The sequence below is a fragment of the Fusarium flagelliforme genome, assembly GCF_020744385.1.
Source record: "Fusarium flagelliforme strain FIESC 12 MPI-CAGE-AA-0113 chromosome Unknown B0J16scaffold_6, whole genome shotgun sequence".
NCBI lineage: Eukaryota > Fungi > Ascomycota > Sordariomycetes > Hypocreales > Nectriaceae > Fusarium > Fusarium flagelliforme.
The window spans coordinates 324381-351026 of NW_025763508.1; the positions used below are offsets into that span (position 1 = coordinate 324381).

A 26646-nucleotide genomic window follows, 5' to 3' on the forward strand; every position below is an offset into this window, starting at 1 on the left:
TTTAATAGGGATAGTATAACCTTTTTAAGTCTTTAATTTATTATCTATCTAGATAACTTATCCTTTTATTTTAACCAAGTCTAATAAAATAACTAGCTTTAGCTTAAAGTTCCTCTCTAATAGCATTAAGTATAGGGAAATCACTAGTAAGCTAATGGAGATATCTAAGGACGATGTTAATGTTAAGAAGAAGTATGGCAGATCCCCACTAGTAATAGCAGTTAAGAATGGGCATGACGCAGTTGTAATGTTGCTTCCCACAGTGGGAGGGGCAAACTTTAGTTCGAATTGCTTGTTTCAAGCTGTAGAGCAGGGAAACCAGAAAATCGTTAAGCTGCTTCTTGATACTGGAAAGGTTGATCCTAATGTAATTAGCGATTGCGGGCAGACACCGATGCTGCTTGTCGAAGAATACAGGTATAAAGGGACTGTTAACCTACTGAGCAGTCTATTAGATTAGTAATAGCATTCAGCTCTAATACTTAAATGCAAGAGAAGTTATTAATGATGTCCGTTTATTGGGTTTTTTAAAGTCCTAGTAGCGTTGTCTAGTGATAGCTACATGAGAAGCTGTGCTATAAGTTATATTGGCCAAGGTTCCGATTTGAAGGGCCAAAGTGTACCTAACCCTAACCCTCTGAATAGATACTCCCTTCACATTTCAACAGGTAGAATTCTTCAAGTCAAAGACATGGCTCCATCGCCAATAGAAGATGGAGATCGGCATACACAGAAGGGCTGTGTAGGGAAAATAGTCTCTGACTTCGTCAGGCCTAAAGTGTGGGGGAAAGTATCCTTTACAAAAGGTTACTATTGTAAGGAAACCTTTTTATGAAAGCCTATTAACAACACTGGACCAAACTGTCTGCTTCTCCTGGATGCGATTCAACGGATAAGCGTTACGGGTTGGGCGATTGTGATAGTTAGTCAGGTAGAGTAATATTTGTTATATCTGAAATGCGAACGCTTGATTAAGATTCGTAGGTATTTAGTCGAATAACTACTTACTCCAGAGGAAATGAAAATGGCTAGCCTCCGAAGTAGATGTTGCTGAGGAGCTACTGTTGTACTACAAATAGATATAGCAAAGCGGCGAGCCCCCCATCGTGTCAAGTGCGTCAGAGATAGTAATCTCAGCAGCATTAACCCCCATGTTCAGGGGGTCAGACTTAAGAGCCTCTCTGCTAGGAGGGTTGTTAGATACAGTGAGAGTGCCGGCGATATCGTTGGCCTGCGTTGGATGAAGAACCTGCCAGATCCAATATACGCGATCCACCATCGAGTGATGAAGGAAAAAGTTAGGATCATTAGGTGATGAATAGAGATCAGAGGAATCACCACCCATGGTATAATGACCAGCTCCATGTAGGCCTAAGAATCCTTCTGCAAATCGTCCTCCTTGAAACTCCTTTTGCATGATTTCGATATTACGTGAAGCAATGCCGAGTGTAAGGTTATACAGATTCGGATAGGTCATCCACTGTTCAACAGCATAGGCTGTTAGGTCCCGGCGGAGGCAGCGGGGGTTGTACTCGAGAGGTGTCTTGGTTGCTACCATTCCATCCATACTGGGGGCAGGCGGACCGAGATTGGCAATTGCATCAGCGAAAGGACCGCTTTTAATACAACCACCACCATTGCCGCTGGGTAGATGGATGGTTCCTCTACCGCCAAAGGATCCGTTGTGCTTGAAATATTCGCCATCACCGCTCATGCTAGTCTCTGAGCCGTCGAATAAAGGGTCTTTGTCAAAGTCACGAGTCTCGAACCAATTCCAATACTATAGTTATTAGCGGACCTGACTTGTGATATGAAAGTAGACAAGTATCATTCCTTGAAGATAAACTTACCGGTTGGGTGCCCTTATAGCCGCATTCATCTTGAAGAGCCTTTTCATACGCCCAAGTGTAATAACGGTGCCATGTGAGAAAGTTGCCCTTGAAGGTTCATTAGATGGATAGAACACAGCTTTGATGAATTGTGTACCTACTGTTCCATGGATACTCATTGTTTGGTTGATGTGAACCGCCACAAAGTCATCATACCTACTGCGAGCGCCAGGTGCAAAGGCTGGATCAGCTTTGGAAGGTTTCTCGCGAAGGCATAAGACAGCATTGATGTACGCCTTCCTCTCCTTTTTCGACAGAGACCTCCTTTACTTTCATTAGACAAGAAGCATTGCAAGGCTACTGAAGGGAGCTTACCAATCACGACGCACTGCAACGTTAGCCAATGTGCACTTTCTAGGGGTGGTTCGTGCATTAGACTGAGCGAATGTCTTCTCAATGGCTTTCGTTGCTTGTCGGTTCAGATCCAACATGAGATCGCTTGCAGATGTCTCAGTTGGTGCAGCGGCGACAAGTGACGAGGCACCAAGAATGACGGCGAACACCCCAGAGAACAGCATAGCTGGGCAGTTGATTTAGACTTGTTAGAATAGCTGGAGATATAGGTAAGAGAAATTTGAGTTAAAATGAAGATGAGAAGAGACTAAATAGCACATGCTTCACAATGAGGATCTGCAATAACCTCTGATCCCTACTACTGCCAAGACGGAGAAAACTCTGCAAACGGTATAGCGTTGCGATCTCTGGTCGTTCATTGGCGGAAGTTAGCAAAACTCAGGGTTTTACTCAATGGTATAGATACGGTAAGGCAGACGGAAGTAGCAGTCCATTGAACTGCAATGGGATATTTCTTACGTGGTACGGTCCGCTCTCCGGCCGTTATCCCTTGGCTTGGCTTGAGGCACAGCTTTAGGCAATTTAGGACCCGACCTCTTGCTTTACGAGATTAACCGATAGGGCAGGTTCTCAACAGAAATCTTCCCATTTGCGCTATGCCACTGGGCCGCTGTTATCTGAGCCAAGATTAGGTTTCATGCAGTCAGCTTACGAACCGGCTTATTTTACATAAAATTTGAGCCTGTAACACAACCCAATCAAGAAAGCTTCAACTTCACTACAACGCTAAGCGGATGAAGGTCACCATTATGTACACAGCATGTTCAGGTAATATATAATATATAATAACAAGAGCAGTAAGTACTTGTCACTGAGGAGTGTCAGGGGCTATTCTAAGGTTAAGGCTACTGGTCCCTGTAAAGAGGGAATCTCAAGCTCGTCCCTGTAACATGTTGGATGAACCATGGCCCCGAGGGTCTCGAGAGGTCATCATCAAGTAATAGCAATGAAAAACCATTAGATAGATATGGAGCTGTCGCAAAAAGCCAGTACCTGAGGAGGACTTTAGTAAAGGTCGTCTCAGAAGACACGTGCAAAGGTGGACGCCGGACTTGTAGGGAAGTCCTATGACCAATGCAATGAGACGGCGCTGTGATTCGAGGCTTACCTATTGCACATTTGAGATACTCGTTGATCTGACCTGCTAGTAGACTAGCCGCCCACCAGGCAAATTTGTTGACGATTCGATATTACTGATATGAGACATCTGGGATCAATATCATATTTGGATACGGCGTTTCTAAAGTGTTACGGCCCCAACGGTTACGTCACGTGTCACCGCAACTTTTGACCAATCACAACAATCCCACGCTCACCCAGGAATACGTACTGTAAGCCCAGCATGAAAACCCACCATTGATCACGATGCTCACGATTCTGCTCACGATATTACCTACAGCTTACCATGGGCATAGCTCACTCACTAGGAATAACCCTAGTTTTAGAATACCTAGCTTACCAGCTATCAATACGACTTCTTTACCTGAATACACCTGACACGCTTTATTCACTATTAAGAGACGTGATACTTTGCGACGCTTAGTATTCGCCTCCTTTATCACTTCCTCAAAGATGCATCAACTAGACCTATCATAGTTTAGATATCTATCTATGCCTTGATTTTGTAATATAAACAGGGATTTCTAAAATTACCTACTGCTGAGAATGCGAGGGTGATCAGCTCATATTGTGGAAATAATAAAAGAAAGGAATACCTTGACTCTATGGTGGAAGTAAACCTATAACACAATTGCAGAGTTAATAGAATATTTATGAAAATTCAGGTAGTGTTATCTGATCCTGATTTAATTATTAGATAAAACGGAGATGAATATACCCACTGATCGCTTCTTTCTATAGCGCTTCCGGCGTTGTAGCGCAGCGCATTTCCAGCGAAACTACCCATTACAGAGGTCTCTTCCAGCTGTATTTTTAATTTCCAAACACCTAACCTCTTGTAGTCTTGTAATTACGCAACGAATGTGAGCCTTTATCTACATGGTGAGGTAAAGTGACATTAATTAATATAACTATTATAATGCTTTTACCTAATCCTTTAGCAATGCGCTCACTTTAATGATAATCATTCAATATGTCCATTATCCCTTCTTAAATCCTCACATCTGTTGACCAATCTGAGCCTGACCCTGCGCCTTATCAATCCCAACATCCCGTTTGAAGGCCTCCAACCAATCCTTATTCTCAGCAATAGTCTGATTAAACGGATCATCACTACCCAAGTTAGCACACATCCCACAAACACTCCCAAACCTACCCATCCACTCACTCGATCACGGATTCACTTACTCATTATAACTTATCCACCTCGCATAATGCTGTATCTCCTCATCACTAGGAACCCTACTAGCCGGATTATGCGGCGACATAATACCAGCAATCCACCTCCGTAACTCCTGCGTAAACCATCTCCAATAATTATGATCGTTCAAAAACGCAGTACTCGTCTTGAGCACTAAAGATCTAGCAGCTAGGATGTGAGGGTCTGGCCTAAGGGGTGTGCTCCATGTTTCCGTGTATGTTTCCGGATTCGTCGAGTGTCGTTGGCGAAAAGCAGCAAGCCAGTAATCGTCGTCGGCGGCGGTGTGATTCATGAGAGAATCGGTTCCGTGGATTATGACCCTTGCTTGATGACGCAGTTCTTCGTCGTTGGGTTCGAGACCTATCACGCGTTGCATAGTTAGGTATGAACTTAATTCCTGTTCAAGACGTGTATAATCTTGAATCATGGCATTAAGATTCAATCCCTCCGACAAACCAATTAACTCGATACCCGTCCGTTGTCGAAAAGGAAGTAGCCAATCGCCAGGCGAATGTATAACTTTAATCAACCAATTCGCAATAAAATCAGATGGTGTAGCAGAAACTTCCTCTAGTCGTCCAACGATCATGCAGCATTCTTCTCTCAGCTCATCATCGCGTATACTAAGGTTGAGAAGCTGTTTCGCCTGAACAAATTCCTGGAGTTGAGTTTCGAAAGGACATCCTTCGAAAATATTGTTCTTGCCACTGATTTCCATTGACGAGAGACGGGATTCTGCATTTGTTCTCATAGGACCGAATTGAGCGCGTTGGGAAACTTCTGCATTAGAGAAGACGAGATCGCGGAGCCATGAGCAACAAATGAAATTGGTCTGGGATAATGGCTCCGACGCGAATAGTATCCGGCATGCTTCGAGTTGCATTTCGTCTCCTGTGGGCATTCTGGCGTGTTGATAGAAGTGATTCTGCATAAAATATGCGAGTTCCAGTTTAAGTAATTCGTATGCTGTGCGAGGTGTTTCGACGAGTGCTCTACTACCCTCAAAAGGAAAAGGACTATTCCTCTCCGTCTCGATAAAGTCTGTCTCATCAGCACCCTTTCCCTTCTCACACAATCACAGGATGACTTACAAGGCGGTATAGAATTCTCAACCAACTCAACAATATGTGCTTCGAAGCCCCAATCACCCTTCCAATCGGCCATCGTCTTACCAGCTTTAAAATGATCCGCTAGATGATGAACGCGATCACTCCAATTCTCCATAACAAGATTACAAAATCCACACCTTGATCGTATTGCTGGTGGTGGCGCTTTCCATTGTCTCATAGGCCACTCCGCGAATTTCGTATTGTGAACCAGTTTTAAATGCTGATTTAAATGATCCTTTCGATTGAATGTGCGTTCTTGGACGGGTCGGTTCTTGCATGCTGAGTAATTATGCGTTTCGATATGTGCATCGTCCGGATCGATGTGACCACAGAAAACACATCTTATTTCGGGACTGTCTTCTTTTTGTCCACGTGGTCCTTCGGGACTGCAAACCCAGCGTTCAAGAGGTAAATGCAGTGAATTTTCATGTCGTTGCCAATCGTGCTTTGCTCGAAAAGTCTCTGTGCAGAATGTGCATTGGAATGCTTTATGCGGTGTAGCCAACGATCTTCTTTCTTCTTTATAAGCTCGCCTTCTACGCCGAGATGAACCTCGACTAAACAGGCCGTTGAGTCCGAAAGATGATCGGCTGGTGTGTGAATTGACAGAGCTTATAGAGCTGGAACGTGATGTGCCGACACTTCTAACTGATGGTGTACGAGACAACCTAGTATACGGACTCGTGGAACCTGCTTTGTCAGTTACACGGATGATTCATAGGAGGCTTTTCTTACCAGACGACGGCTTAACAGAAGCTACAGCCCTCGCAATAGCCGTAACAGCAGCCGGTTCATCCTCAGGCGGTGAATCAACCCATCTCTGCAAAGGATCCATATCAGAAGTATTCCTCACAGCCGGGGTCCCCGGTCTCGGCGGAATATCCATAGCTCTAGTTCTTGGAGAGGAAGCACTAGATGGAATCTTTCCTCGTCGTCTTGCATTGGCTAACCAATTCGATATCTGTGTTTTTGTAAGTCCCGTCTCCTCCTGCAGCATTTTTCGTTCCTGTTCACGAGGATATGGATGATTTTGGTGTGTCGCTAGCCAATTCTTTAAGACTCTGACAGATTCTCGAGTAAACCGTCCCCCGACCTTTGCTGGTTGTGGAGGTACTGGTGCATCATTGGGGGTAGACGAGAAATTAGGCGTCAGGTTAAACGTCGCGGAGTCGGAAACATATGGCGTCAAATCGTCACTCATAAAACCATCCAAAAGGTCCATATCGGAGAATGACGTTTGGTTGTAAGTCATGATGGGCGTGTCAATCAATCATACAGTATGTTGGTAGGATTCAAAGGTAATGCAATGCAGGTGGAAAGAAATGGAAAGCGTTGAAACTTGCGTAGTCATCATTAGACCTATCATCTAATTGGTCAAAAACCTTGTCATTGCGCCCTATTGATGGGGCGTCATGTGAGGGGCAGAAATATCGTCATAAAAAAAAGCTAAAGACTATTTATGGCGCTGAAGGTGGTTTTGTGTTCATTGCGTCGTGAAGTTGGGAAATCATGACGGGAACGGGTCGTTTGTTGATGTAGATGTCGTCGAATAGCTTGAGGATGCTAGGATGAGGTTTGAGATAGTTTCGGGCTTCCCAGAGGTACTTTTCTGCTTTTGCTGGGTCGGATGTGTTTTGAAGCATGAGGGTGATGAGTTCTTCATGCTTTTTTCTATCTTCGTCTTTGAGATTTTCCTACATCATATTAGTATCACTCTTTATACCCCAGTGAAGGACTCACCTTGATGTCGAACATCAAATTCATGGTAGGTTCAATGACGGTAGACTTGAAATCCACATCAGGATGCTCTTGCTGAATTTTCTTAGTCCTCGCCTCAAATTCAGCGATAGACTGCTCGCGAGTCTTTTCCTGTGGTTGAGCGTTCATTTTTGTATGATTTGGGGATGTTTTGTGTGTAAGTGAAGAATGCAAGTTTCTTCAATGTGATGTAACTTTACCCCCTCTCAATCTGACCAATGACGTTTCAGAATTCTCGTTTGGATGATGATCATCTATGTAATTGCATAAAATGCACGAACACGTCAATAGGGTAGAAAGCAAAGTAAAATAATAGTATCCAATGGGGCTTCTTTGACTTTTAATGGCTATGCTTAATTGTGAGGATTATGCTTATTGTAAATTCAATGATGACCCTATGAGATCATACTATTTCAGTGCATCCACCAATAAACCTTGCAACTCAGCGATACTCTCCCGACTCGTCTTTTGACTCGCCATAACATAAAACACATTACCCAAAACTCGACTGTGAGCGTTCCAAGACCCTGTTCCTTCTCTCAAGCGACTCTGAAGCTTCTTTGCTGCGAGACTCTTGTAGCCTACGCCTGCATCATCGCGAAGACTGATAGCCAAAACACTTCCCAGCGCCCAAACACCCAGAACTTGAGAATTATGTGAGATACCATCCACAAAGTCTTTCGACCACACACTCCAAGCTTGAGTACTCTCTTTTGTGGAAGTCCAATCTTGTTCTGCCCACTTCCACTCCCCATCCTTCTCCATCCTCTGCATCTCCGTCACTGACTCAACAGCAACTTGACATCCAACAGCATGAGCCGTATAACTATGACCATGCAAAAGAGCATCACTTTTATCATCACTGACAAATGCGTCGAAAATACTCTCTGAAGCCATCGTTGTGCAGAGCGGAACTAAACCGCCTGTAAGTAACTTTGCGTTGACACAAATGTCTGGTTCAACGCCGAGGAATGATGCTGCTGAGAAACGACCAAGGCGGTATAATCCAGTGAACACTTCGTCGAAAATCACAGGGAGGCCGGTCCACCGTGGGCCCTGTGATGTTGGGGATGTTATAGTGGGGGTGCGACGAACGACATCCACTAGAGCCCGCTGAAAGAGGGGATCGCTAGAAAGTCAGCACAAGTTCACTACAAAAGAAAAAAACTTACACAAATATCATTCCTCCAGCTCCAAGAATAATAGGTTCCATCATCAACGCTCCAAACTTTCTCCCCTGATCCTGCAGCTTCTTTAACGTCTTTTCGATGTATGTCGCGTAGCTTCGGTACTGTTCGGTATTGACTCGGCATTCAATATCAAAAACCTCCGAGATGGATCCCAGCTGCTGATCATCCCCCATACCCTCCGGCGTACTCACCTCCCACTTTCCCTTAACGCATTGGATGGTGGGATAATCGAACCAATAACCCTTCCCTTCATACCATTCAATCTTTTCATTGTAGACACACGGTTCAGCACAGTCCATTGCACCAATCGTGTCACCGTGATAACTTCCCTTGAGACCCAGAATATGAACATTGTCGTTTGGGCCCCAGCCGTAGCGAAGTCGCGCTGCACGAAGAGCCATCTTGACAGCGACTTCACAACCTGTACTGCCATTATCCGAGTAAAACACCCGCGAGAATCGCTCATTCTTGGCACCATCCAGCATAATTTCCGCAAGAGCAAGGGCAGGCTCGTGAATAGCTTCGGCAAACATGACATGTCCGTATCGACCAGCTGCGTATGCCGCTGCAAGTGTAAGACGTGAATTTGCATGACCCAGACCTTGGGACCACCATGATGCTGAGCCGTCAAAGGCAGGTTGAAGAAGAGAGTCTGAGTGGGGGTTGAGGACTTGGAAGTAATCGCCGTGAGCAGAATCGATTGCTGAAATTGTTTCTGCTGAGACGAGTTTTTGCTGGGTGAAGGGGTACCAGATCTTCTCACTCGCCTTTTCACTGAGTGATTCAAGACGAGAAATTCGTTGTTTGCCGCGATTGTCGAGATGCTCCAGTACATGGTCAACGCTCATCGAAGAGTAGTACTCTTTCATCTGCTCAACATCCTCCTTGACATTCGGTACCCGTGTCGGTGGCTCGGGTACCGTATCAACAGGAACACCCAGCTTGGAGAAATACTCCTTCAAGTACTGATAATTCTCATACTTGATATCCTGAAACAGCAGAATCGACTCAACATCATACCCCCTCATCCTCAAAGACTCAAAGGCGGATATACTCTGCGAAATACCACCGAGCTTTGAGTCACCGACAAGAACAACAGGTGCGCGTAATGGAGCGTATAGATCGGCCTGGGGAGTTCCAGATGGTCCGGGTGAATGTACGCCACCTGCTGTTTCTAAAAAGAGCCAGCCTGGTCCATAATGAGAGACTGCTTCATTGATCCTCGCAAGGACAGCTTGATCGGAAGGAATGGGCTACTTTGTCAGCTTAATTCTTTCGAGGAGAGGGATCTTACTTTTCCAGAGGCTTTCGCAGCTATATGAGGACTACAAGGAATATCATACTGAAAAAGCGTCTCATGGACCGTCCCAGGCGCGAATTTCTGAATATGGCTACAAAATCAGCCAAACCCATAAAGATTGACTGAGTCTTACCATCCATCAGCCTCATCAGCAGCCCCCGTAGAAACAGGTTTCAAAAACCAGCTTTTATCTCCTCGTTTCGTCGCACCATTGCAGAGGATTGTGCTGAAGATTGTCTTTCCGACATCTGTGTTTGCGCCGTAGACTTGGTGCGCTCGGAGGGAGCGTCGTAGAAGCGCTGAGACTGGGGGCATTGTCAACGCCTTTGCGGATTTGTTTTTGCAAGGGCTTGGGGGGTTGAGGCACCTTGATGAGCAAGAGGTAAGAGGACAGGTTTCTCCTCGGTCAAACGACCGGGAGGCCGCGGCTTATAACGGGATTTACATGCATGTGTGATCGACGGCGGCACGGCATCTGGTCCGGTGGGGAAAAAGCCGCAATTCAGCTCAACCTCAACAAATTTGTAACTCGGAAAGTATAAACATTTTTAATTCCTTCAATTTATTCACGTATCTATTTACTTATCTACTCATGTATTTTATCTTTATGCATTCTTTGTTTTATTAAAATGTCCAAATTAGAGGATCAATTGGCCTCTCACCTCCAAAACCGCTGTAAAAAGTCTCAGCTCCGAGCCCTAACCACCATACCCGCATCAAACATCGACTTCTCCTCAAACGCATACCTATCCCTTTCATCAATCCCGTCTTTACTCTCCGACTATCACACTCTGCTTCAAAACCATGCCTCATTGGGCTCGGGTGGATCTCGCTTACTAGACGGCAACTCAACCTTTGCCGAAACCCTCGAGCGTGAAATAGCAGCTTTTCATAACGCCCCGGCTGGATTACTCTTCAATTCAGGATTCGACGCGAATGTGGGATTGGTTAGCACTTTGCCGCAGAGGGGTGATGTGGTTGTTTATGATGAGCTTGTTCATGCTAGTGCGCATGATGGGATGAGGTTAAGCCGAGCGGGGAGGAAGATTTCTTTCAAGCATAATTGTGTTCAGGCGCTGGATGATGTTCTTGCGAGTATTGGAGAGAATGTCTCGGTGTTTGTTCTTGTTGAGGGGGTGTATAGTATGGATGGAGACGTTGCGCCGTTGAGGGATATTGTTGCTTGTGTCAAGACGAGGTTGAACGGAAATGGCTATGTCATCGTCGATGAGGCTCACTCTACGGGAGTGTATGGGAAGCAGGGAAGGGGTCTGGTCTGTGAATTGGGATTGGAAGATGAGGTTTTTGCGAGGTTGCACACTTTTGGGAAGGCTATGAGTTCCTTTGGAGGTAAGTCGATCATTCATCATGAGGGCACAACTGACTTTGTAGCTATCGTTATATGCTCGTCTATCACGAGGGAGTATCTTATCAACTACGCCCGAACTCTCATCTACACGACAGCTCTACCACTCTCTTGTCTAGCGAGTATAAGCATGTCATACCGATATTTACAAAACGGGCTCATCGATGAGAGACTCACACACCTTTGGAGTCTTGTCAGACATACCCATAAGCTACTCAAGTCTCTAAGCTCGACAACAGTGACGATAAGCGTCAACAAAGAACCCAGATCGCCTATTATCCCTGTATTTACATCGGAGCCACGGAGTTTAGCACGCTTCTGCCAGGAGAGGGGATTTACAGTGAGACCAATTGTTGCTCCCACCGTACCAAAGGGTAGTGAGAGAGTGAGGGTCTGTTTATATGTTGGCAATACGATTGAAGAGGTTGAGGGATTGATTAGAGTTACAAAGGCTTGGGTTAAGGCGCAAGAGGGAGAAACAGCAAGACTATAGACTTATCATAGACAGAATTATACATAAACAACAGATAAATGATTGTTAAATAGCTCTTATCTTATGACTATCCTTGAGTTTTAATTAATGAATGAAATCTGTGGGTTGTAAGCGTGTTAATGGCAGTAACAAGCGCGGCCTCACTACTCAGCGTGACGTTCTGGCTTTAATACGAGACCCGCTACACTAAAAGCTCTATTACAGGATGACACACAATGTAATCAGCACCTATTAACGTCGAGAGAAGCATTCTGAAGATGATACCCCTTACGTTGCCGCAAGGTACATGGGAAGTACCCCACGAGGGCTAGTGCTTATCGGATCAAAGGTTTAAGACGGTACCTTCTTTTACCCTTAGTTTAGCAGCTAAAAGAAGTACTGCACTAATATCTTACTATCTTACCACTAACAAGATCCCGCAAAAGTCTTGTGTAACTTAGATAGTATATGCTTGCTAATATTCTGTATTCGTCACTCCACGGGTACCGTTAATGTGCCTTGCGGCAACGTGAGGGACAATAAAGAACCTTGTTCTTCAATAATTGAAAGGAAATAGCACGGCTTTGATTGAGTAGTGGATCCAGGTGACTAGTTATCCACCAGTCAGAACGCTATGTTCGCTGACAAAGCATTTGATTCTGAAACAGAGGCAATCACATGAATACAGGGTAGCAAGTGGATTTCTGTATACCAGAATATTTGTCATTCAGTAGCTACAGGGCACTATCTAAGCTAACCCAAGCTAAGATTCAACAGTAGAATCTATCTAAGCACGCTGCTGAGCCCGGCCAAAGGCAGTAGCGAGACAGACCTTTAATCCGCCAGGTGTCTTGTGGCTGAAGAAGTTGGCGTAGTTCTTGGAAACGTTCTCAAAGTCATCTATTCAGCAGTCAGATGGATATGTAGCATATCTTCCATAGGGAAATACTGTACCTTCGTGGGTGAACATGAAAGAAGGATCATATTTACCCTCGATGACCATGTTCAAAAGAAGAGGGAAATACTAACATCGGATCAGTATGTTTCAGCATCTTGATGGGTTGGGATGGGCTTACCTTCTGGGCGTAGAGCTGTCCTCCCCGTACAGTGATACCCTTCTCCATCATCATTCCAATAGGAAAGTTATTGGTGCTGTAGAAAAAGTCACCAATCAAAGCAACGTTTCCTCCCTTACGAGTAGCCTTGATAGCCGCGGCAACAGTATCAGAACTATCGCCCTCAACACCCAACGCTCTCATGGAAGCATGAGAAGCAGAGTTGGTGCTCCTGAAACCGCTCGCCTCGATACCACGGTCCAGACCGTGAGGTTCAATGGACAAGATGTAATCGGCAGGATCCTTGTGAAGGTTGACGTTGACAGGAATCATACCGTATGACTTGGCAATATCGAGTCGGTGCTCGTCCTTGTCGATAGCGTAGACCTTGCTCGCTCCTCGAAGCTTGGCAAGACGTTGGATCGAAAGACCCACGGCACCACAACCCCAGACGCCGACGACATCTCCCTCACCTACCTCGGCCAGCTCATTGCCATGCCAAGCAGTGGGTGTTACATCGGCCAAGCCAACCAGCTTCTTGGGGTCAATGTCATGCGGGGCCTTGACGCAGGTGAGATCTGCGTTAGGAACGCGGCAGTACTCAGCCTGATCACCAGGGTATCCACCAGTGATCAAAGAATAGCCAAAGATACCCGAAAGACGATGACCGTACATGCCCTCCAGCTCTTTAGAAGGGTTCGTGTTATCACACAGCGAAAACTCCTTGTTCTTGCAGTAGAAGCACTGTCCGCAGGCGATGACGGGCAGGATAATGACTCGGTCTCCAACACTCAGGTTCTTGACCTCAGGACCGACCTCTTCAACGATGCCGATGGCTTCGTGACCCATGATCAGCCCCTTCTCCATAACCTTGTTCAGATCGCCGTTGTACATGTGGAGGTCGGAACCGCAGATGGTGCAGTGGGTTACATGGACGATGGCGTCGGCGGGAGCGGTGATGGTGGGCTTGGGAACGTCGCCTAACTCGATGGATTTTGCGCCTGTCCAAAGAGCCGCCTTCATCCTATCGGTAGGATGGGGCTTGTAGGAGGTTGTATAAACGGGCCTTGCAAGGTTAGATGCGAATAATGTGGAGACGAGAAGACGTACTTGGCTACCTCTGTCATGTTGATGGTGGTGTATTGTGAATTCAAGTTGTTATTGTTAATAAGATCAATTGCATGATGTTATTCCCTATACCGATCGAAGGGATTAATCTATGCCTTTTATCATATTTGAGAATTGATATTATAGCTTCTTGCTAGTTCTTTGCTATTCCAAGATTTTCAGATACCAGATCTGCAGATATCAGATCCCCTCAATCAAACCTCTCATTTCGATGCGTAGACTCATCATAACAAAGCTATCAATCTATAAGAAAACATTCATATCTGAATCATCTCACGATAATGCATTAACGATAAAGTTGCAGATCTTGGCAAATCTTATCGGACATAATGATTCCGCGCATTCCGCGTATTCATTCGTCATCTGTGCGCGCTCTTTTCATAAGGCTGAGCACACCAAAGTATAAGCTTCCACTACGGTGCCCTAGCTAAGTAGCGGACATCCAATCGCTGTAGCTCCGAGGAGCCAATCAGTGTAGATCCCCGACTTGGCGCAGTCTAGACGTAACGTCAGACTTGTCAATCATCTCGGCTAAGCACTTGCGTCTCGTATTTTAAACCATGACTTGATAATGATGGGATGGCTTCACGGCTGAAATTAAAATGTAACCATGACATTGAAATGCTGGCATTGGAATGCTTCGCGAGTCTGACGTCAGATTTACAAGCGAGATTATAATGGCCACAGTATCTTCAAATAAATGACCCAGGTCTCGATGCCCCCCTGTCAGATCAGATCTGACTACCATAACTTTACAGTGCAACAAGCATGCCAGAGTCACTAGCCGCGTTCCGTGACGGGAGGAGCAAAGACCTTCGTGGACTTGCTGAAGAGCATCTCCAGCATGAGTATGCCTAACCTTCACTTTCTCTCTCTATATATACTGATAGGACTATTTAGTTTGAACCAGGAAGAACGAGACATCCTGAAACGGGCGGGAAGTAAAGTCTCCACCCATGCCAAGCTAGGGTCTCTCCTAGGTGCCGGCTTCGGCATCTACTGCGCTTTCAGGCTTAGGTCCATGAGATTGGCCTACTTTAACGCCTTCAGAGCCATGGAGAAGCCTGTGGCTGTTCAATTCGCAGATGGTCGTACCCGTACGTGATGCGTTTCATTATAGTTATCCTTTCTAATTTTGACAGAACCCATTCCTGACATCTCCGACAAACTATCACCATCTAAATGGGGTGACGCGGCAACTTACTTCTTTTTCGCCGTTGGAGGTACATTCCTTGGTGGAGAACTGGGTCTTATCACTGGCACGACATCAGCATCACGAACTATCACAAAGAAGCCAGAAGTCAAGGCACGAATAGAGGAAGCTTTCAAAAATTATCGTATTGATGCCATGAAGCAGGAGATCAGGCAGTTGGAAGGAAAGTCAAAGTTTGAACAGCTCTTTAAATCTTGAGCACATGGAATATGTAGTTTACAGTATCCAATTCAAACAGTTTTCTCGTAAATATCATTTTTGGAATCTAGAATTCCTTGTGAGAGTCTACTCGGGTCAGGACAAATCGTATTCTGACCAATGGAACTTGCCTCCACGGAAATATCCGTTACAATCCCACCCAACTAAAATGTTAACTGCATTATTATTCTAAACTTTGACGATAATGACGTGATTTTTTCAACTTTCTAATATCACATTGAAATCATATTGCTTTGAGAGATTTTCATTTGAAACTATCACCACATGTATTCCTCAGCAAAATGCTTTCAATATTCAGGTTTTGAGCTATAAAGAAGTCGGTTCTTACCCCCAGGACAGACCAACAATATATTTCCTTTCTATGAAACTCGTGTACTATTTCCAGACTCTCCGCTTATATCTTGAATATAACGATTGGCTTCGCCATGAATGTATTCTTGAATGAGAACGCATTCGCAGCCGACGTGTTGTAGGAGCTGCATCTTAAGATTGTGGATTTCATCAGTTAACCCCTTTACTTGGGCCGTCAATTCGCGGTGCGCCTTCTCCATGCCCTTTTCTGTCGTCTCAAGGCTCTCTTCAAGAACCCTTTTCTTGGACTGGACCTTGATTGCTGCTCGTCTATTGCTCTCCCTCTTCTTTATCTTAGCCTGAGTGTCGATTTCCGATTGTGGAGACTCAGACTGCTCTTCATGCTCTTGGGTGTTCATGTTGATCTCTCCCACAGATACTCGTTGTGTTTGATGCTTTTTGGTGGAATTTCGTCGAGATGGCGGGGTTACTGAAGTCCTTTTTCCATGCCTTACTTTCTGCTTCTTCGCTTCGTACTGAATCGGTGAGTGGTATATCGGAGATTCTGTAATGTTTGCAGATGGTCCGTGTTGTGTCGGATCTGAGATTGGGGGTGGTTGGTACCCCAGAGCATTATGATCGAAGAAGAGGGTTGGAGAAGGACCGTGAGAAAAGTCCGGCATGAACTGTCCCATATCGACCGATCCATGGTGAGGGTCTCCTTGATGGTGAGGATATGAGCCATGATAACTGGGCTCACTGGCAAAGGACCATCGATGCCATAAGGCGGCAGGCTCAGAGTTCAAGTTTCCAAAGTCGCACATTGAGTCCATGAACGCCATTGAGTTTTCTTCCATGGTCAAGGATAAATCCATGTCTGTTTATGTAAATATGAGATGGTGACGAAGCGGCAGCAAAAGCCCACACTCACTAACTCCAATCTCATGTCTTACAGATAACTAGACTTTAGCCCGATGCACAGGTTTCGTTGTAGATGGGTCGGTGCTCAAGGTGGCTCGACTCCGCGCGTAACCTAAAAGTTAACTTGGAGGCGAGAAATGTAGCCATCCAAATGGTCAAGGATGGATCTGATGGGCTGTATGTGGAAGGTTGATCTTTAAGAAACCTGAAATGCGCGTGGCATTTTGGATTCGTGATGCAGCGGGGGACATAATTCGGGCGAAAGCTTGCGGTCATAGCGCCATCATTAGAATGGTCCCGACCGAACGATAGACAGTGCTAACGCGGTATGATGGAGGCTGTAGGCAAGTCATACTCAGGGCCCTGAGTGGACTGCGACGATAAGTCTGTCATGATACTGGAACTGTGACAGGATGAGCCGGAACAAGGTTTACTAGTTACTTCTGAAACTGACAAAGTGCATATGAGCTATCACATCCGCTCCAATGTTGTTAGTACAGGTACCCGGGATTATCACGGCTGTGGGGTGAAGACATTTCCCTTGGCACCTGTCAGGTAGCCTCATAAGCGACTAGTCAGTCCACTCCCCAACTGGCTAGATGATGTGATCTAAGAGGTGACAAAACTTTTTAGTTTGTGACTACAGAAGTTACAAGCGCTACTGCATGGTCCGACAGCCGGGGATGATTCCGTGACGGAAAACGGTTGACCATTAGCTTTGAAGGTCTAACCGTCCATCTTTAAGCTTCCCGTAATTTGCAAGTCGTAAGTTATAAGTTACAAGACCAACGTATGATTATATTCTTCTGTTATTCCTTATCACCGTATTATGAAGCCCCGGTCTTATTCCGCCCTAGCATGCACTGAAGAAAGCTGCGTCAAGGATCGCGGAACAGGGATCACCTCCGATATCATGCAAGTAAGCTTGGTGGACTATATTAGAGAAATTGAGCGGATATTTCGCTCCAAATTAGCTTCCCCGACAAGGCAATCCAACTAAGAAAGTGCATATTTGCTTTTCTCTCGTATCTTGTGACCATAACGATAAAGCAAGAACGGGGTGACGGACAAAACAGCCGCCACCCCCGCGATAAGCGAACCTCCACCGCCCACACCAAGGGCGTCAAACATTTGCGCTGTAAACAAAGGGGCCCCCGCGCTGCTGGAAGACCTTGCCACTATGATCACAGCAACAACGGAGGCGGCGTAGTTGGCATATGTGTCGGTTATGTAGCTGAAGCAGGAGACATGAATCAGCATCAGGCAAGTCGATAAAACGGTGCCACCAATGGTGGGCACAATCCAATGCACGGAGCTAATATTAGATGCCGTTAGTTATGATAGGTCCCTCGGAGGAGAGGCCGGGGGCACGGATACTCACTTGTACTGGGCACTCCAGCTGAGCCAGAGCATGGAGATGGGAAACCCTACGCCGCCAATCATAGCCAAGACCATATGATCCTCTGGAGGGATCTCCAACTCCCGTGCCACCTTCCGCTTACGGCGCTTAGAGTTGGCGAGGACAATTAATAGACCTAATATAGCCCCAATGGCCTGTCCGAGGATCGGAAGCTGAGACACGGCTGCATTCCAACCCCTCATGTCTTGAAAGACAAGAGGGTATATGCTGAAGAGCATGTATTGCAAGGCAGCAATAACGCAAGAATATATGCAGCAGAGAAAGGCAATAACGTCGAAAAGGAGTATCCAAGGTCTTGTTAGAGCAGTTTTGAACAATTGAGTCAGTTTGGGTTTGGAAGCTTCCTGCTCAGCCTGTACGTCGTGACCCTCTTTCCTCGCCAACTTGGCCTTGTAAGAGAGGATCGTATCCCGTTGTGTTTCGGGAATCGTAAACACGATAAGACAGGAAAATGCAGCATACCAGAGACACACATACACGCCCCAATGCCAGTCCTTTTGAAGCTCCACGGCTCCGGATATGACCGTCCCAAGGGCTGGACCGACCCAACCCGCACAGATAAAGACGCCCATGGCATTGCCGCACGCGCACTTGTCCCATAGGTCAACAAGGATACCGCCAACAACGGTTCCAGGTCCTGCAGCGAAGCTTCCAGCGATAAATCTCCCAACCAACAGAGCCCCAAAGTTTGGAGGCCAGGCGGTCAAGAACGTAAAGGTGAGGTAGAGAAACAGAGTGGTATACAGTATCCACCGACGACCGTAGAATTCAGACAAGGGTCCAAATACCAGAGGCCCAGCGCAGAAGCCAAGGAGGAAGAGAGACGTAGTGAGTCCTGCAGCGACACGCGAGACACCGAATTCCTGAGTGATGGATTCGGTTGCTCCCGTCATGATACTGCTGGCAAAGCTACCATTCATCGATATCAACACGGCGACTGCAGAGATGTATCGTTTTCTTGCAAGAGGCCAGTTAACAGGGTCTTCAGCATCAGAATCTCTGAACATAACCAAGCTGTCTTCATTTAAAGACGGGTCTCGGTGACGTTCTGATCCAGAGCTTGGTTTGAGCGTGAGTTTAGAGAGGGTTCGTCGGATAGAGTCCATGGTGAAGCGAAAAGAATGGATCTTCTAATAAAGGTTTATAGAGTATGATAGCGAGACTGTCTTTAACAAAGATTGGTAATGTTTTCATGTGTTATTAACTGCAATATATACCCAGTAGAGCATGAATTCATGAGTCTTTTTCTTTTCTCTCACAACTCGAATATCTGCATCGGAATAAATCTCATTACCAAAGTTTCATCACCAGAAACAGAACAGGACGTCATAAAGTAATATTTCGGATCATTTTCTCCTTCATGATGGATTCTTTTCTGTAAATAGGAATCCACTGTGGTGTTTTGTCGTTTTATTTGGGAATCCACTCACTACTGTATCCATCGAATGATGGTCTTACACTGCTCTGACGTAGGAGTGCGTGTCGCATTATGAAACAATTCTCGCTGGGAATAGAACGGATTATTAACGAAATACATCACTGTAGATTCTTTTATGGCCTTACTGTTTTGATGGATCAAAGATGTAAGTGAGGCTCAAGTTGTGTCATTGTGAATATGCTTAAACTGTTGTAACTTGACGACATCACTCTCTCACCACATTTGCCTCTCCATTATAGCTTCTAACAGGACTCCTATATAAGAAGAATGTAGTCTAGATGTATTCATCTCCTGAAATAAAATAATTCTCATCTCAATATTGATACTATACCCAACCTTACTAAACATTTATCTATCAGCACATTCTACACAATTAACTTCTAAAACCATGCGTGTCTTCCTCATCCAAACGGCAAAAGGCCTCTTCTCATCTTCAGGTGGTTACAAGACCAACAATGCCCTCCTTCGCTATCTATCTTCAACTGGCCATCGTGTTCGTCAACTCTGCTATTCCCATTGCGGAGAAGTCGAGGGCTACTTGAAAGATAGAAAGAGTAGCGGCCACCACATGAAGACCATGATGCTGCACATGAGAAATGCAGATGGTACACCCGGAGTCAATGTCAAGGTCCATGAATTCCGTATGGACGATGGTGTTGAAGTCGTGGCTCTGGACAGCGAAGCATTCGATGAGGCGTTTGGTGGTAAGACTGCTTTACACAGTCAGCTAGCCAAAATGTCGGCTGAGTATATCGAGGTAAGTCGAGTATCGTATCTTATCTTGTAATCAAGACTAACAGGACCTTTACAGACTGGATTATCCTCGCCCCCTTTGCTCGATTTCATCTCGTTTCTCCATGATGAAATCAGGCGTTTCAATCCTACGCACATAATATCCAACGACGGTCTATCCATGCAGGCCAGTTTTGACCTTGACCTCGCCGATTTACACATGTCCCGTATCGCAGTTATCCACACCGCCGAGCAACTTCCTTTTGGTCCATTCGCATTTGGAATTCCAGGACAGTCAAGCACAGCACGAGAAGTAGATCTGCTCCGACGTATGGATGGAGTTTGGAGCGTTTCCCAAGTTATCAAGGATTACGCTCTTGAGCACGGTCAATTGCAGTCACGATTTCTGGTGCATCACCCTTGGACGTATCTGGTCGGCAACCACGAGATGCCCGGTCATCTATCCAATTGGGACAAGAAGTACATCGCTATGGTTAACCCTTGTCCTGTCAAAGGAGCCAGCATCTTTGTTGATCTTGCAAAAGCGTGTCCGCAGTATGAATTTTTGGCGTTCATGAGTTGGGGCTGTAACGAAAAGGTCGCGAACCAGATCAAAGCCCAGCCTAACATAACGTAAGTAAATCCAGCATTATTGGAACTACCACTGACGGATGAATCTAGAGCTCGCCCATCATGCGTCAATCCAGAAGACCTCTGGAAAGATATCAAAATCCTGGTCGTTCCATCCCTTTGGTGCGAGGCCTGGGGAATGGTGGTAGTCGAAGCGCACCTGCGGGGCATACCTGTAGTCTCTTCCGATGCAGGAGCTGTACCTGAGGCGATGCTTGGGCTGGATTACATCATACCCGTCAATGCCATCAGTGGCGAACATGATGAGACGGGGGCTTACATCATTCCTGAGCAAGACATACGACCTTGGGCTGAGGTGGTCACGAGACTCATGGAGGACAAGACTGAGTATGAGAGGACCTCGTTGAATGTACGTAATACAACACAGCGATGGTTAGAGAGTCGTGATACTACCGAGATTGAAAGGTGGATGATGGGTATGGGTTTGAAGGCTGGTGCACGTGGAAACGGACCAGTCTTTGTACGTTTGTAGTTAGTTAAGGCTTTTCTGTTCAGCGAGTCTTGTAAAGTATACGGATCAAGCAGTTTGTAGTTAGATATTGTATTATAGTATTTCGTTTCTTCTTTCATCTTTAGCTGATGCCATTCATACACGATGTTTCTTCAATACCGTACTACGTGACTTTACCAGTCTCTCCGAGAGATCTACTCTGTGATATTGCCGTCAGCATGACATGGCAGTTCAGTGAACTTGAGCTTCTGAGAAACTTCTGAAGATACAAGGTTAAGCCCATTTTAATTGTCTCATCACCAGAACGATTGCTGAATTAAGGCATGCCATTGACGCTGTGGCCTGAATGCTGTCAAGAGTGCTGTCTCATCAAATCGACGGACCGCAGATAAACTCGTGGTTGCGTAACAACATCATACTCAATTGACGGTTTCAGTCTGTAGCTACTAATACTACACGAATTTTCCCTGTGCCGCCATGTCTAAGCATCCTTGCCCACAACGCCGATTAGACCCTCCCAAGGAAGTAGCTTAATGACTCCAGTCCTCTCCTTCTCCAAAGACAGAGAATCATAACTTCCCATAGCCCACTCCTTCACACCTTGACCATCAGCAAAAGTAAACGTCGTCTCCTCATTGCTGATGTTCGCAATCGTGATAGAATGGCACGTCTCACTCACTCGCCTGAACGCAAATACATTAGGCTGCGTGTCGTTCTCGACGACAAAGTCGCCGTAGACAAACAGATCGGTGTGCTTCTTGCGTAGCTCAATGGCCTGCTGCCAGAATCTGTAGGGCGATACGAGCATGGATCGCTTGTTCGCCTTGGCTGCGGATGTCTGAAGCTCTGCATTGACATTGGGGTAGTCATCGTTGACGCGCATCCAGGGTTTGACTCCTGCTGGGCAAAAGCCGCCGTTGGCTGTTGAGTTCCATTGCATTGGAGTCCTGGCATTGTCACGCGCTTTCAGGCGCATATAATGCATTGCTTCCTTCCTCTCAGGAGAACCTTCCTTGTACTTGGAGCAAACGCTAGAAACATCAGTCAGGGTTCATCCAAGACACGGTCATCAAACTCACTTTTTCCAATACTTGATAGACTCAATGTCCTTGTACTCCTCTGGTCCCCAAGACGGCGGTACGTTTCGCATGCCCAGTTCTTGACCTTGGTACAGATACAAGGTTCCTGGAAGACTCGATCCCAAGATAGTCATCATTTTAGTGCCCGTCACACGATGTTCATCAGAATCATCGCAGAAACGCGTGACGGAGCGTGGCTGGTCATGGTTCTCGCAGAATAGCGCGCTCCATCCATCCTTTGTCACGATTCTGCACGATTTGGCAATGACGTCTCGGAAGTCAGCGACACACCATGGCTTATTGCTGAAGCGACCCTTTTCAGGGACAATGTCAAGACCAATCATCTCAAATGTGAAAATCATGTTCACGGCACCCTCTTCGGCTTTCACCATATCAAGCACATCCTGTTCGTCATCAAGGAACGGCATCTCACCAACTGTCAGAGTGTCATAGTGATCAAATACTTCCGTCTTCATTTCTTGGAGATAGTCCATGAGACGTGTTCCGTTGGCAAAGTGCTTCTCACCCGGCTGATACTTTCTATCAGGGAAAACGATGTCTGCATCAGGGAAATTGGGATCCTTGGAGATGAGGTTGATGACATCCATCCGGAAGCCCGAAACTCCCTTGTCGAGCCAGAAGCGTAGAATATCATGCACCTCGCTTCGGACGAATGGAGTTTCCCAGTTCAAGTCGGCCTGGAATGGACTAAAGAGGGAAAGATAATACTCATCAGTCTTGGAATCGTATGTCCAAGCAGACTCCATCTCGTCAAAGAGACTGCACCAATTGTTTGGTGGTTGACGAACGCCATCAGCGTCGTACTTTGGCTTTCGCCAGATGTACCAGTCTCTGTGAGTACTATTCTTGGAGGAAGCTGAGTCAATGAACCACGGGTGCTGTCCATAGTGTTAGATCCGTCATCTAAAGGTTTGACATCTCATACCTCGTGGGAAGTGTGGTTGACAACGAGATCCATCACGAGCTTCATGTCGCGGTTTTTGAGCTCGTGGATCAAATTATCAACATCATCCATAGTACCGTACCGACTATCGATAGCACGATAGTCCGACTAGTTCATGTTAGCAGGTAAACTTAACACCATTCAAGGGTAACATACGATGTCGTATCCCATATCTTCATTGGGACTTGTATAGACTTGTGACGACGATTAGACTGTTGATCTGTCTCAAGACATGGTGAACTTACTTGGTGATACCCAGAGGATATCCACTATTGTATACATGTCAGAGTATGGTCGCACGAATGTTGAACGAATTCTTACCGCCTAACTCTTTAAGATAGTCCAGCTTGGCAATAATACCATTGATGTTCCCAACCCCGTCTCCATCCGTATCCAAGAAGGAGGAGGGGTAAATCTGCAAAGTCTTAGTAACTATACTGTTTAAGAAACAGAGAGACCAACCTGATACACAATAGCCTCCTTCCACCACTTCTTCTCCGCCGACTTGTTGGAAATGTTGATCTGAGTCATTGTGTTGCTGTTGTACGTGCTGTAAAGCTTTCGATATCGCTGTACAGAGGCAAGAATAGAACTACGTCTTACTGTAAACGTGCAAGGTCTAATATAAGACGAGAGTCGGAATGATTTATAGAAGAATGCCATCTTCAAATGAGGGGGAAAAACGCATGGAAATTCTACTTTACATGGTATTTAGGTAAGATAAGCTATTGTAACGTTTATTTCAATATTACGCATCGTTGCAGTTACAGGGCGGCAGTTAGAGAAATTACAAGGGATAACTGTTTATCTTACTGATGGATGATTTAATGGCTGGACGTAGAGAGCGAATTTCATCATCGTTGTTTCGTGACATTCGGGTAATGGTGACACCATATGTAGTAATACTTTGATAGCATGTGACAATCTCGATGAAGAATATTATGATGAAGCCGACCTGTCATAAGAATTTATTTATCCGGTTTTCTGAAGAGAATGTTTAAAGTTCGTTGCATGAGTGTCGATATGATGGTTGCATGACGAAAGATGTACGGTTTTGCGGTTGGCGGGATCTACCGTTGCAACCTTATTCCCAGGAGATAATTCAGTGCCGAAAGTCTACAAAACGGTAAATTACAGGATTTATGCTACAAAGGCTGTGGGGTCGGCTGTTCAGGGTTTCCTGAATATATCTGGAGATACGATGCTTGCAATGCTACTTGGGGTCTGCTAGTGACACATCTGGTGATAAGGATGCCCGCAATGCGTACTTAACAAAATAACGCTTCTGATCACACACCTCTGAGATGTCGACTTTGTGATATAATGGTCTTAACTATAGAGAGCATTGGGTGAAATCAATTCATCTTGAGATAAACAAAGTTAATTCAAGCTTCAATACTACTCTGTCTAATGTGGCACAGTGAAACAGGCAATAGTATAGTAACTGCTATGCCTACCATTACTTGACTGTACGCCCATGAGGTCCTTCACGAACAGCTCTACTCTCTGCTGTCACAGGGGGAATAGCTTCCGCTCTATCAGCAGCCAATCCACCCTCTCGTCGACCAGTATAACCTCGCTGACCCTTCTCCGCCTCTGGCTTATCAGCAACTGTATCCCGTACCTTGTCAAAGACTGAGTCAGAGGTACTCGCGCCAACACCCTCCAGACCACTTCTCTCCTTCTTCCTCTTTCGTGGATGAACACCTCTGGCTTCACGGTTCTCTTGACCCTGCAGAGGCTTGCCATGCAGCGCATCAATAGAGTTATGGATATCCTTTGACGTCGAACCAGGCATGTCTAGGGCTGGATACTCCAGGTTTTCACCTTCGTAGGTGTTCTCATGTATGTTGTAGCCGACGGAATTGGGTTGGAAGGAGTTCTCGGTGGGGGCGGTGCCGGGTGGGAAGGTCTGGGCGTGGAACTCTGGTTTCGCAGCGTTGCCTTGCTCATTACCGGGCTTGTGCTGGTGGGTGTTAGATCAACAGGATATCGAGGACATCAATAATCACTTACCCATTTGTGTACTGCAGGCTCAGAGGGAATAATTCGGGCATGGAAGGGGCCTTGACCTTGAAGTGAATCGGGGTTCTTGGCGGCCATAATGATTGATATTGATGATGTCTGATGAGAGTGAGATAAGATGATAGCAAGATCTAACAGAAGTAGATGTACAGGTTGAACATGTCTCCCTTTAATACTGGAGGTTCAAGACTAATAAATAGCTGGTAGCAGTGAGATGGCACTGATGGATGACATCAAACAAAGCTCATTACTTCAATTGTCCGTCTCATTGTACTTACATGACGTCCGTATTCCATATTGGTGACAACCATTGAGTAGGTGGCTTTACAAGTGTGTGGCTTTACAGGTGTGTGGCTTTGCCATTTTTAACATGTAACGTCATATCATTGACCCTGCTTTTATAATATAGACACATTTATTGAAGCCTTCTAGTATCAAGATCGCGTACAGTTAGTATTATCTAGGGTAGTGCTGCTGCCTATTTAGAACACCCTTACATTAACGGCCCTATTGAATGACCTTTACAGTTAGCCTGGCTTGGTCGACTGCTGATGAATAAGTGGGCATCATTTTGCCGCTTCCATCTGCGGCATCGTGCTGCGGCTTCATTTTACACAGTTTATTATTATTAATACTTGTCTAGTACCGCGCCGGTTTTTGATGTTGACTCTGTAGGCCAGTCATAGTTCGGGCCTACTAGAGTAGACGTCACCCACAGTAACTGAACTTCGACTATCGCTCCCACAACTGTGACTCACTCGGACAAAAGGCTGCTGTGATTAGAACAGTAGCCTTCCTTTCCTGGCTCGCTTGCATTCTCTGTTTATAATTCCAATATATCAGGATACAATCGAAGATAACTGTCTCCTCAATCTGCATCTTACTATATAGATATTGAAAACTAAATCTAACCCTATAGTAAACTTTTTTTTTTTTAACTCTTTGTCTTTGTTCATGTATGAGACCTTGTAGCAATATGCTAATTGTCGGAACTTACTGTAACCTCATCCAGATAGAGCTTTTAAATTTTAACTGTTAAGCATTGTGACTCCATGCTTCCACGGAACTTTGCGAACTGAACCCCTGACTTGCCCACACTTGGGCAGCTAATTTTGCGAATTTGAAGCTTAAAATCACAGCTACAAGGCAGCAGTGGTTTCGTCCGTTTTTCAGCGGAATGTCAGTGGGGTTCCCGCTACCTGCAGCGACTTCAACCCCTAAAAGAATCTAGCGTCTCGCCTGTCAAAATGATCACCTGTCACTTATTGCCACAGCCAAGCCGGAGATACTCGTTCTAGTAG

General features: G+C 45.6%; 10 protein-coding genes across 10 annotated transcripts; 3 read left to right on the top strand and 7 right to left on the bottom strand.

Annotated features, from left to right (window-relative positions):
• Window positions 1-1069: 1069 nt before the first annotated feature.
• B0J16DRAFT_357231 (uncharacterized protein) lies at window positions 1070-2602 on the bottom strand (the record flags this gene model as incomplete). The annotated part of the gene is made up of 5 exons (XM_046129528.1): window positions 1070-1780; window positions 1851-1937; window positions 1991-2153; window positions 2205-2409; window positions 2530-2602. The coding sequence occupies 5 exons, from the start codon at window positions 2600-2602 to the stop codon at window positions 1070-1072; spliced, it is 1239 nt and encodes a 412-aa protein (XP_045979664.1).
• A 1944-nt stretch (window positions 2603-4546) lies between these two features.
• On the bottom strand, window positions 4547-10235 carry B0J16DRAFT_357232 (pyridoxal phosphate-dependent transferase; the record flags this gene model as incomplete). Its single annotated transcript, XM_046129529.1, has 9 exons — window positions 4547-5604; window positions 5655-6158; window positions 6408-6868; window positions 7278-7366; window positions 7413-7541; window positions 7857-8559; window positions 8603-9873; window positions 9915-10011; window positions 10054-10235. 9 exons carry the CDS (start codon window positions 10233-10235, stop codon window positions 4547-4549), a joined length of 4494 nt encoding a protein of 1497 aa, XP_045979665.1.
• Window positions 10236-10431: 196 nt separating this feature from the next.
• On the top strand, window positions 10432-11835 carry B0J16DRAFT_346260 (pyridoxal phosphate-dependent transferase). Its single transcript, XM_046128422.1, has 2 exons — window positions 10432-11270; window positions 11313-11835. Exons 1-2 carry the CDS (start codon window positions 10550-10552, stop codon window positions 11777-11779), a joined length of 1188 nt encoding a protein of 395 aa, XP_045979666.1. The 5' UTR covers window positions 10432-10549; the 3' UTR covers window positions 11780-11835.
• Window positions 11836-12545: 710 nt separating this feature from the next.
• On the bottom strand, window positions 12546-13940 carry B0J16DRAFT_386907 (chaperonin 10-like protein; the record flags this gene model as incomplete). The annotated part of the gene is made up of 4 exons (XM_046131611.1): window positions 12546-12658; window positions 12713-12782; window positions 12835-13879; window positions 13924-13940. 4 exons carry the CDS (start codon window positions 13938-13940, stop codon window positions 12546-12548), a joined length of 1245 nt encoding a protein of 414 aa, XP_045979667.1.
• A 749-nt stretch (window positions 13941-14689) lies between these two features.
• Window positions 14690-15369, top strand: B0J16DRAFT_374183 (uncharacterized protein). The gene is made up of 3 exons (XM_046130590.1): window positions 14690-14789; window positions 14842-15038; window positions 15084-15369. Exons 1-3 carry the CDS (start codon window positions 14710-14712, stop codon window positions 15350-15352), a joined length of 546 nt encoding a protein of 181 aa, XP_045979668.1. The 5' UTR covers window positions 14690-14709; the 3' UTR covers window positions 15353-15369.
• A 363-nt stretch (window positions 15370-15732) lies between these two features.
• Window positions 15733-16521, bottom strand: B0J16DRAFT_386909 (uncharacterized protein; the record flags this gene model as incomplete). The annotated part of the gene is made up of 1 exon (XM_046131612.1): window positions 15733-16521. The coding sequence occupies one exon, from the start codon at window positions 16519-16521 to the stop codon at window positions 15733-15735; it is 789 nt and encodes a 262-aa protein (XP_045979669.1).
• Window positions 16522-17581: 1060 nt separating this feature from the next.
• Window positions 17582-19111, bottom strand: B0J16DRAFT_402468 (major facilitator superfamily domain-containing protein; the record flags this gene model as incomplete). The annotated part of the gene is made up of 2 exons (XM_046132658.1): window positions 17582-17900; window positions 17967-19111. 2 exons carry the CDS (start codon window positions 19109-19111, stop codon window positions 17582-17584), a joined length of 1464 nt encoding a protein of 487 aa, XP_045979670.1.
• Window positions 19112-19831: 720 nt separating this feature from the next.
• Window positions 19832-21298, top strand: B0J16DRAFT_402473 (uncharacterized protein; the record flags this gene model as incomplete). Its single annotated transcript, XM_046132659.1, has 3 exons — window positions 19832-20200; window positions 20255-20808; window positions 20857-21298. 3 exons carry the CDS (start codon window positions 19832-19834, stop codon window positions 21296-21298), a joined length of 1365 nt encoding a protein of 454 aa, XP_045979671.1.
• A 460-nt stretch (window positions 21299-21758) lies between these two features.
• Window positions 21759-24194, bottom strand: B0J16DRAFT_357235 (putative maltase MLT1; the record flags this gene model as incomplete). Its single annotated transcript, XM_046129530.1, has 8 exons — window positions 21759-22308; window positions 22357-23255; window positions 23303-23428; window positions 23477-23514; window positions 23566-23589; window positions 23642-23735; window positions 23783-23922; window positions 24134-24194. The coding sequence occupies 8 exons, from the start codon at window positions 24192-24194 to the stop codon at window positions 21759-21761; spliced, it is 1932 nt and encodes a 643-aa protein (XP_045979672.1).
• A 585-nt stretch (window positions 24195-24779) lies between these two features.
• Window positions 24780-25423, bottom strand: B0J16DRAFT_386913 (uncharacterized protein; the record flags this gene model as incomplete). Its single annotated transcript, XM_046131613.1, has 2 exons — window positions 24780-25286; window positions 25337-25423. 2 exons carry the CDS (start codon window positions 25421-25423, stop codon window positions 24780-24782), a joined length of 594 nt encoding a protein of 197 aa, XP_045979673.1.
• Window positions 25424-26646: the final 1223 nt, after the last annotated feature.

Excerpts from the sequence above, each read along its gene's own strand:
- B0J16DRAFT_346260 (XM_046128422.1), top strand. The coding sequence starts at position 10,550 with ATGTCCAAATTAGAGGATCAATTGGCCTCTCACCTCCAAAACCGCTGT. Across the intron at positions 11,271-11,312 it reads GGCTATGAGTTCCTTTGGAG|CTATCGTTATATGCTCGTCT; the intron begins GTAAGTCGATCA and ends CTGACTTTGTAG.
- B0J16DRAFT_374183 (XM_046130590.1), top strand. The coding sequence starts at position 14,710 with ATGCCAGAGTCACTAGCCGCGTTCCGTGACGGGAGGAGCAAAGACCTT. Across the intron at positions 14,790-14,841 it reads GAAGAGCATCTCCAGCATGA|TTTGAACCAGGAAGAACGAG; the intron begins GTATGCCTAACC and ends AGGACTATTTAG. Across the intron at positions 15,039-15,083 it reads ATTCGCAGATGGTCGTACCC|AACCCATTCCTGACATCTCC; the intron begins GTACGTGATGCG and ends TAATTTTGACAG.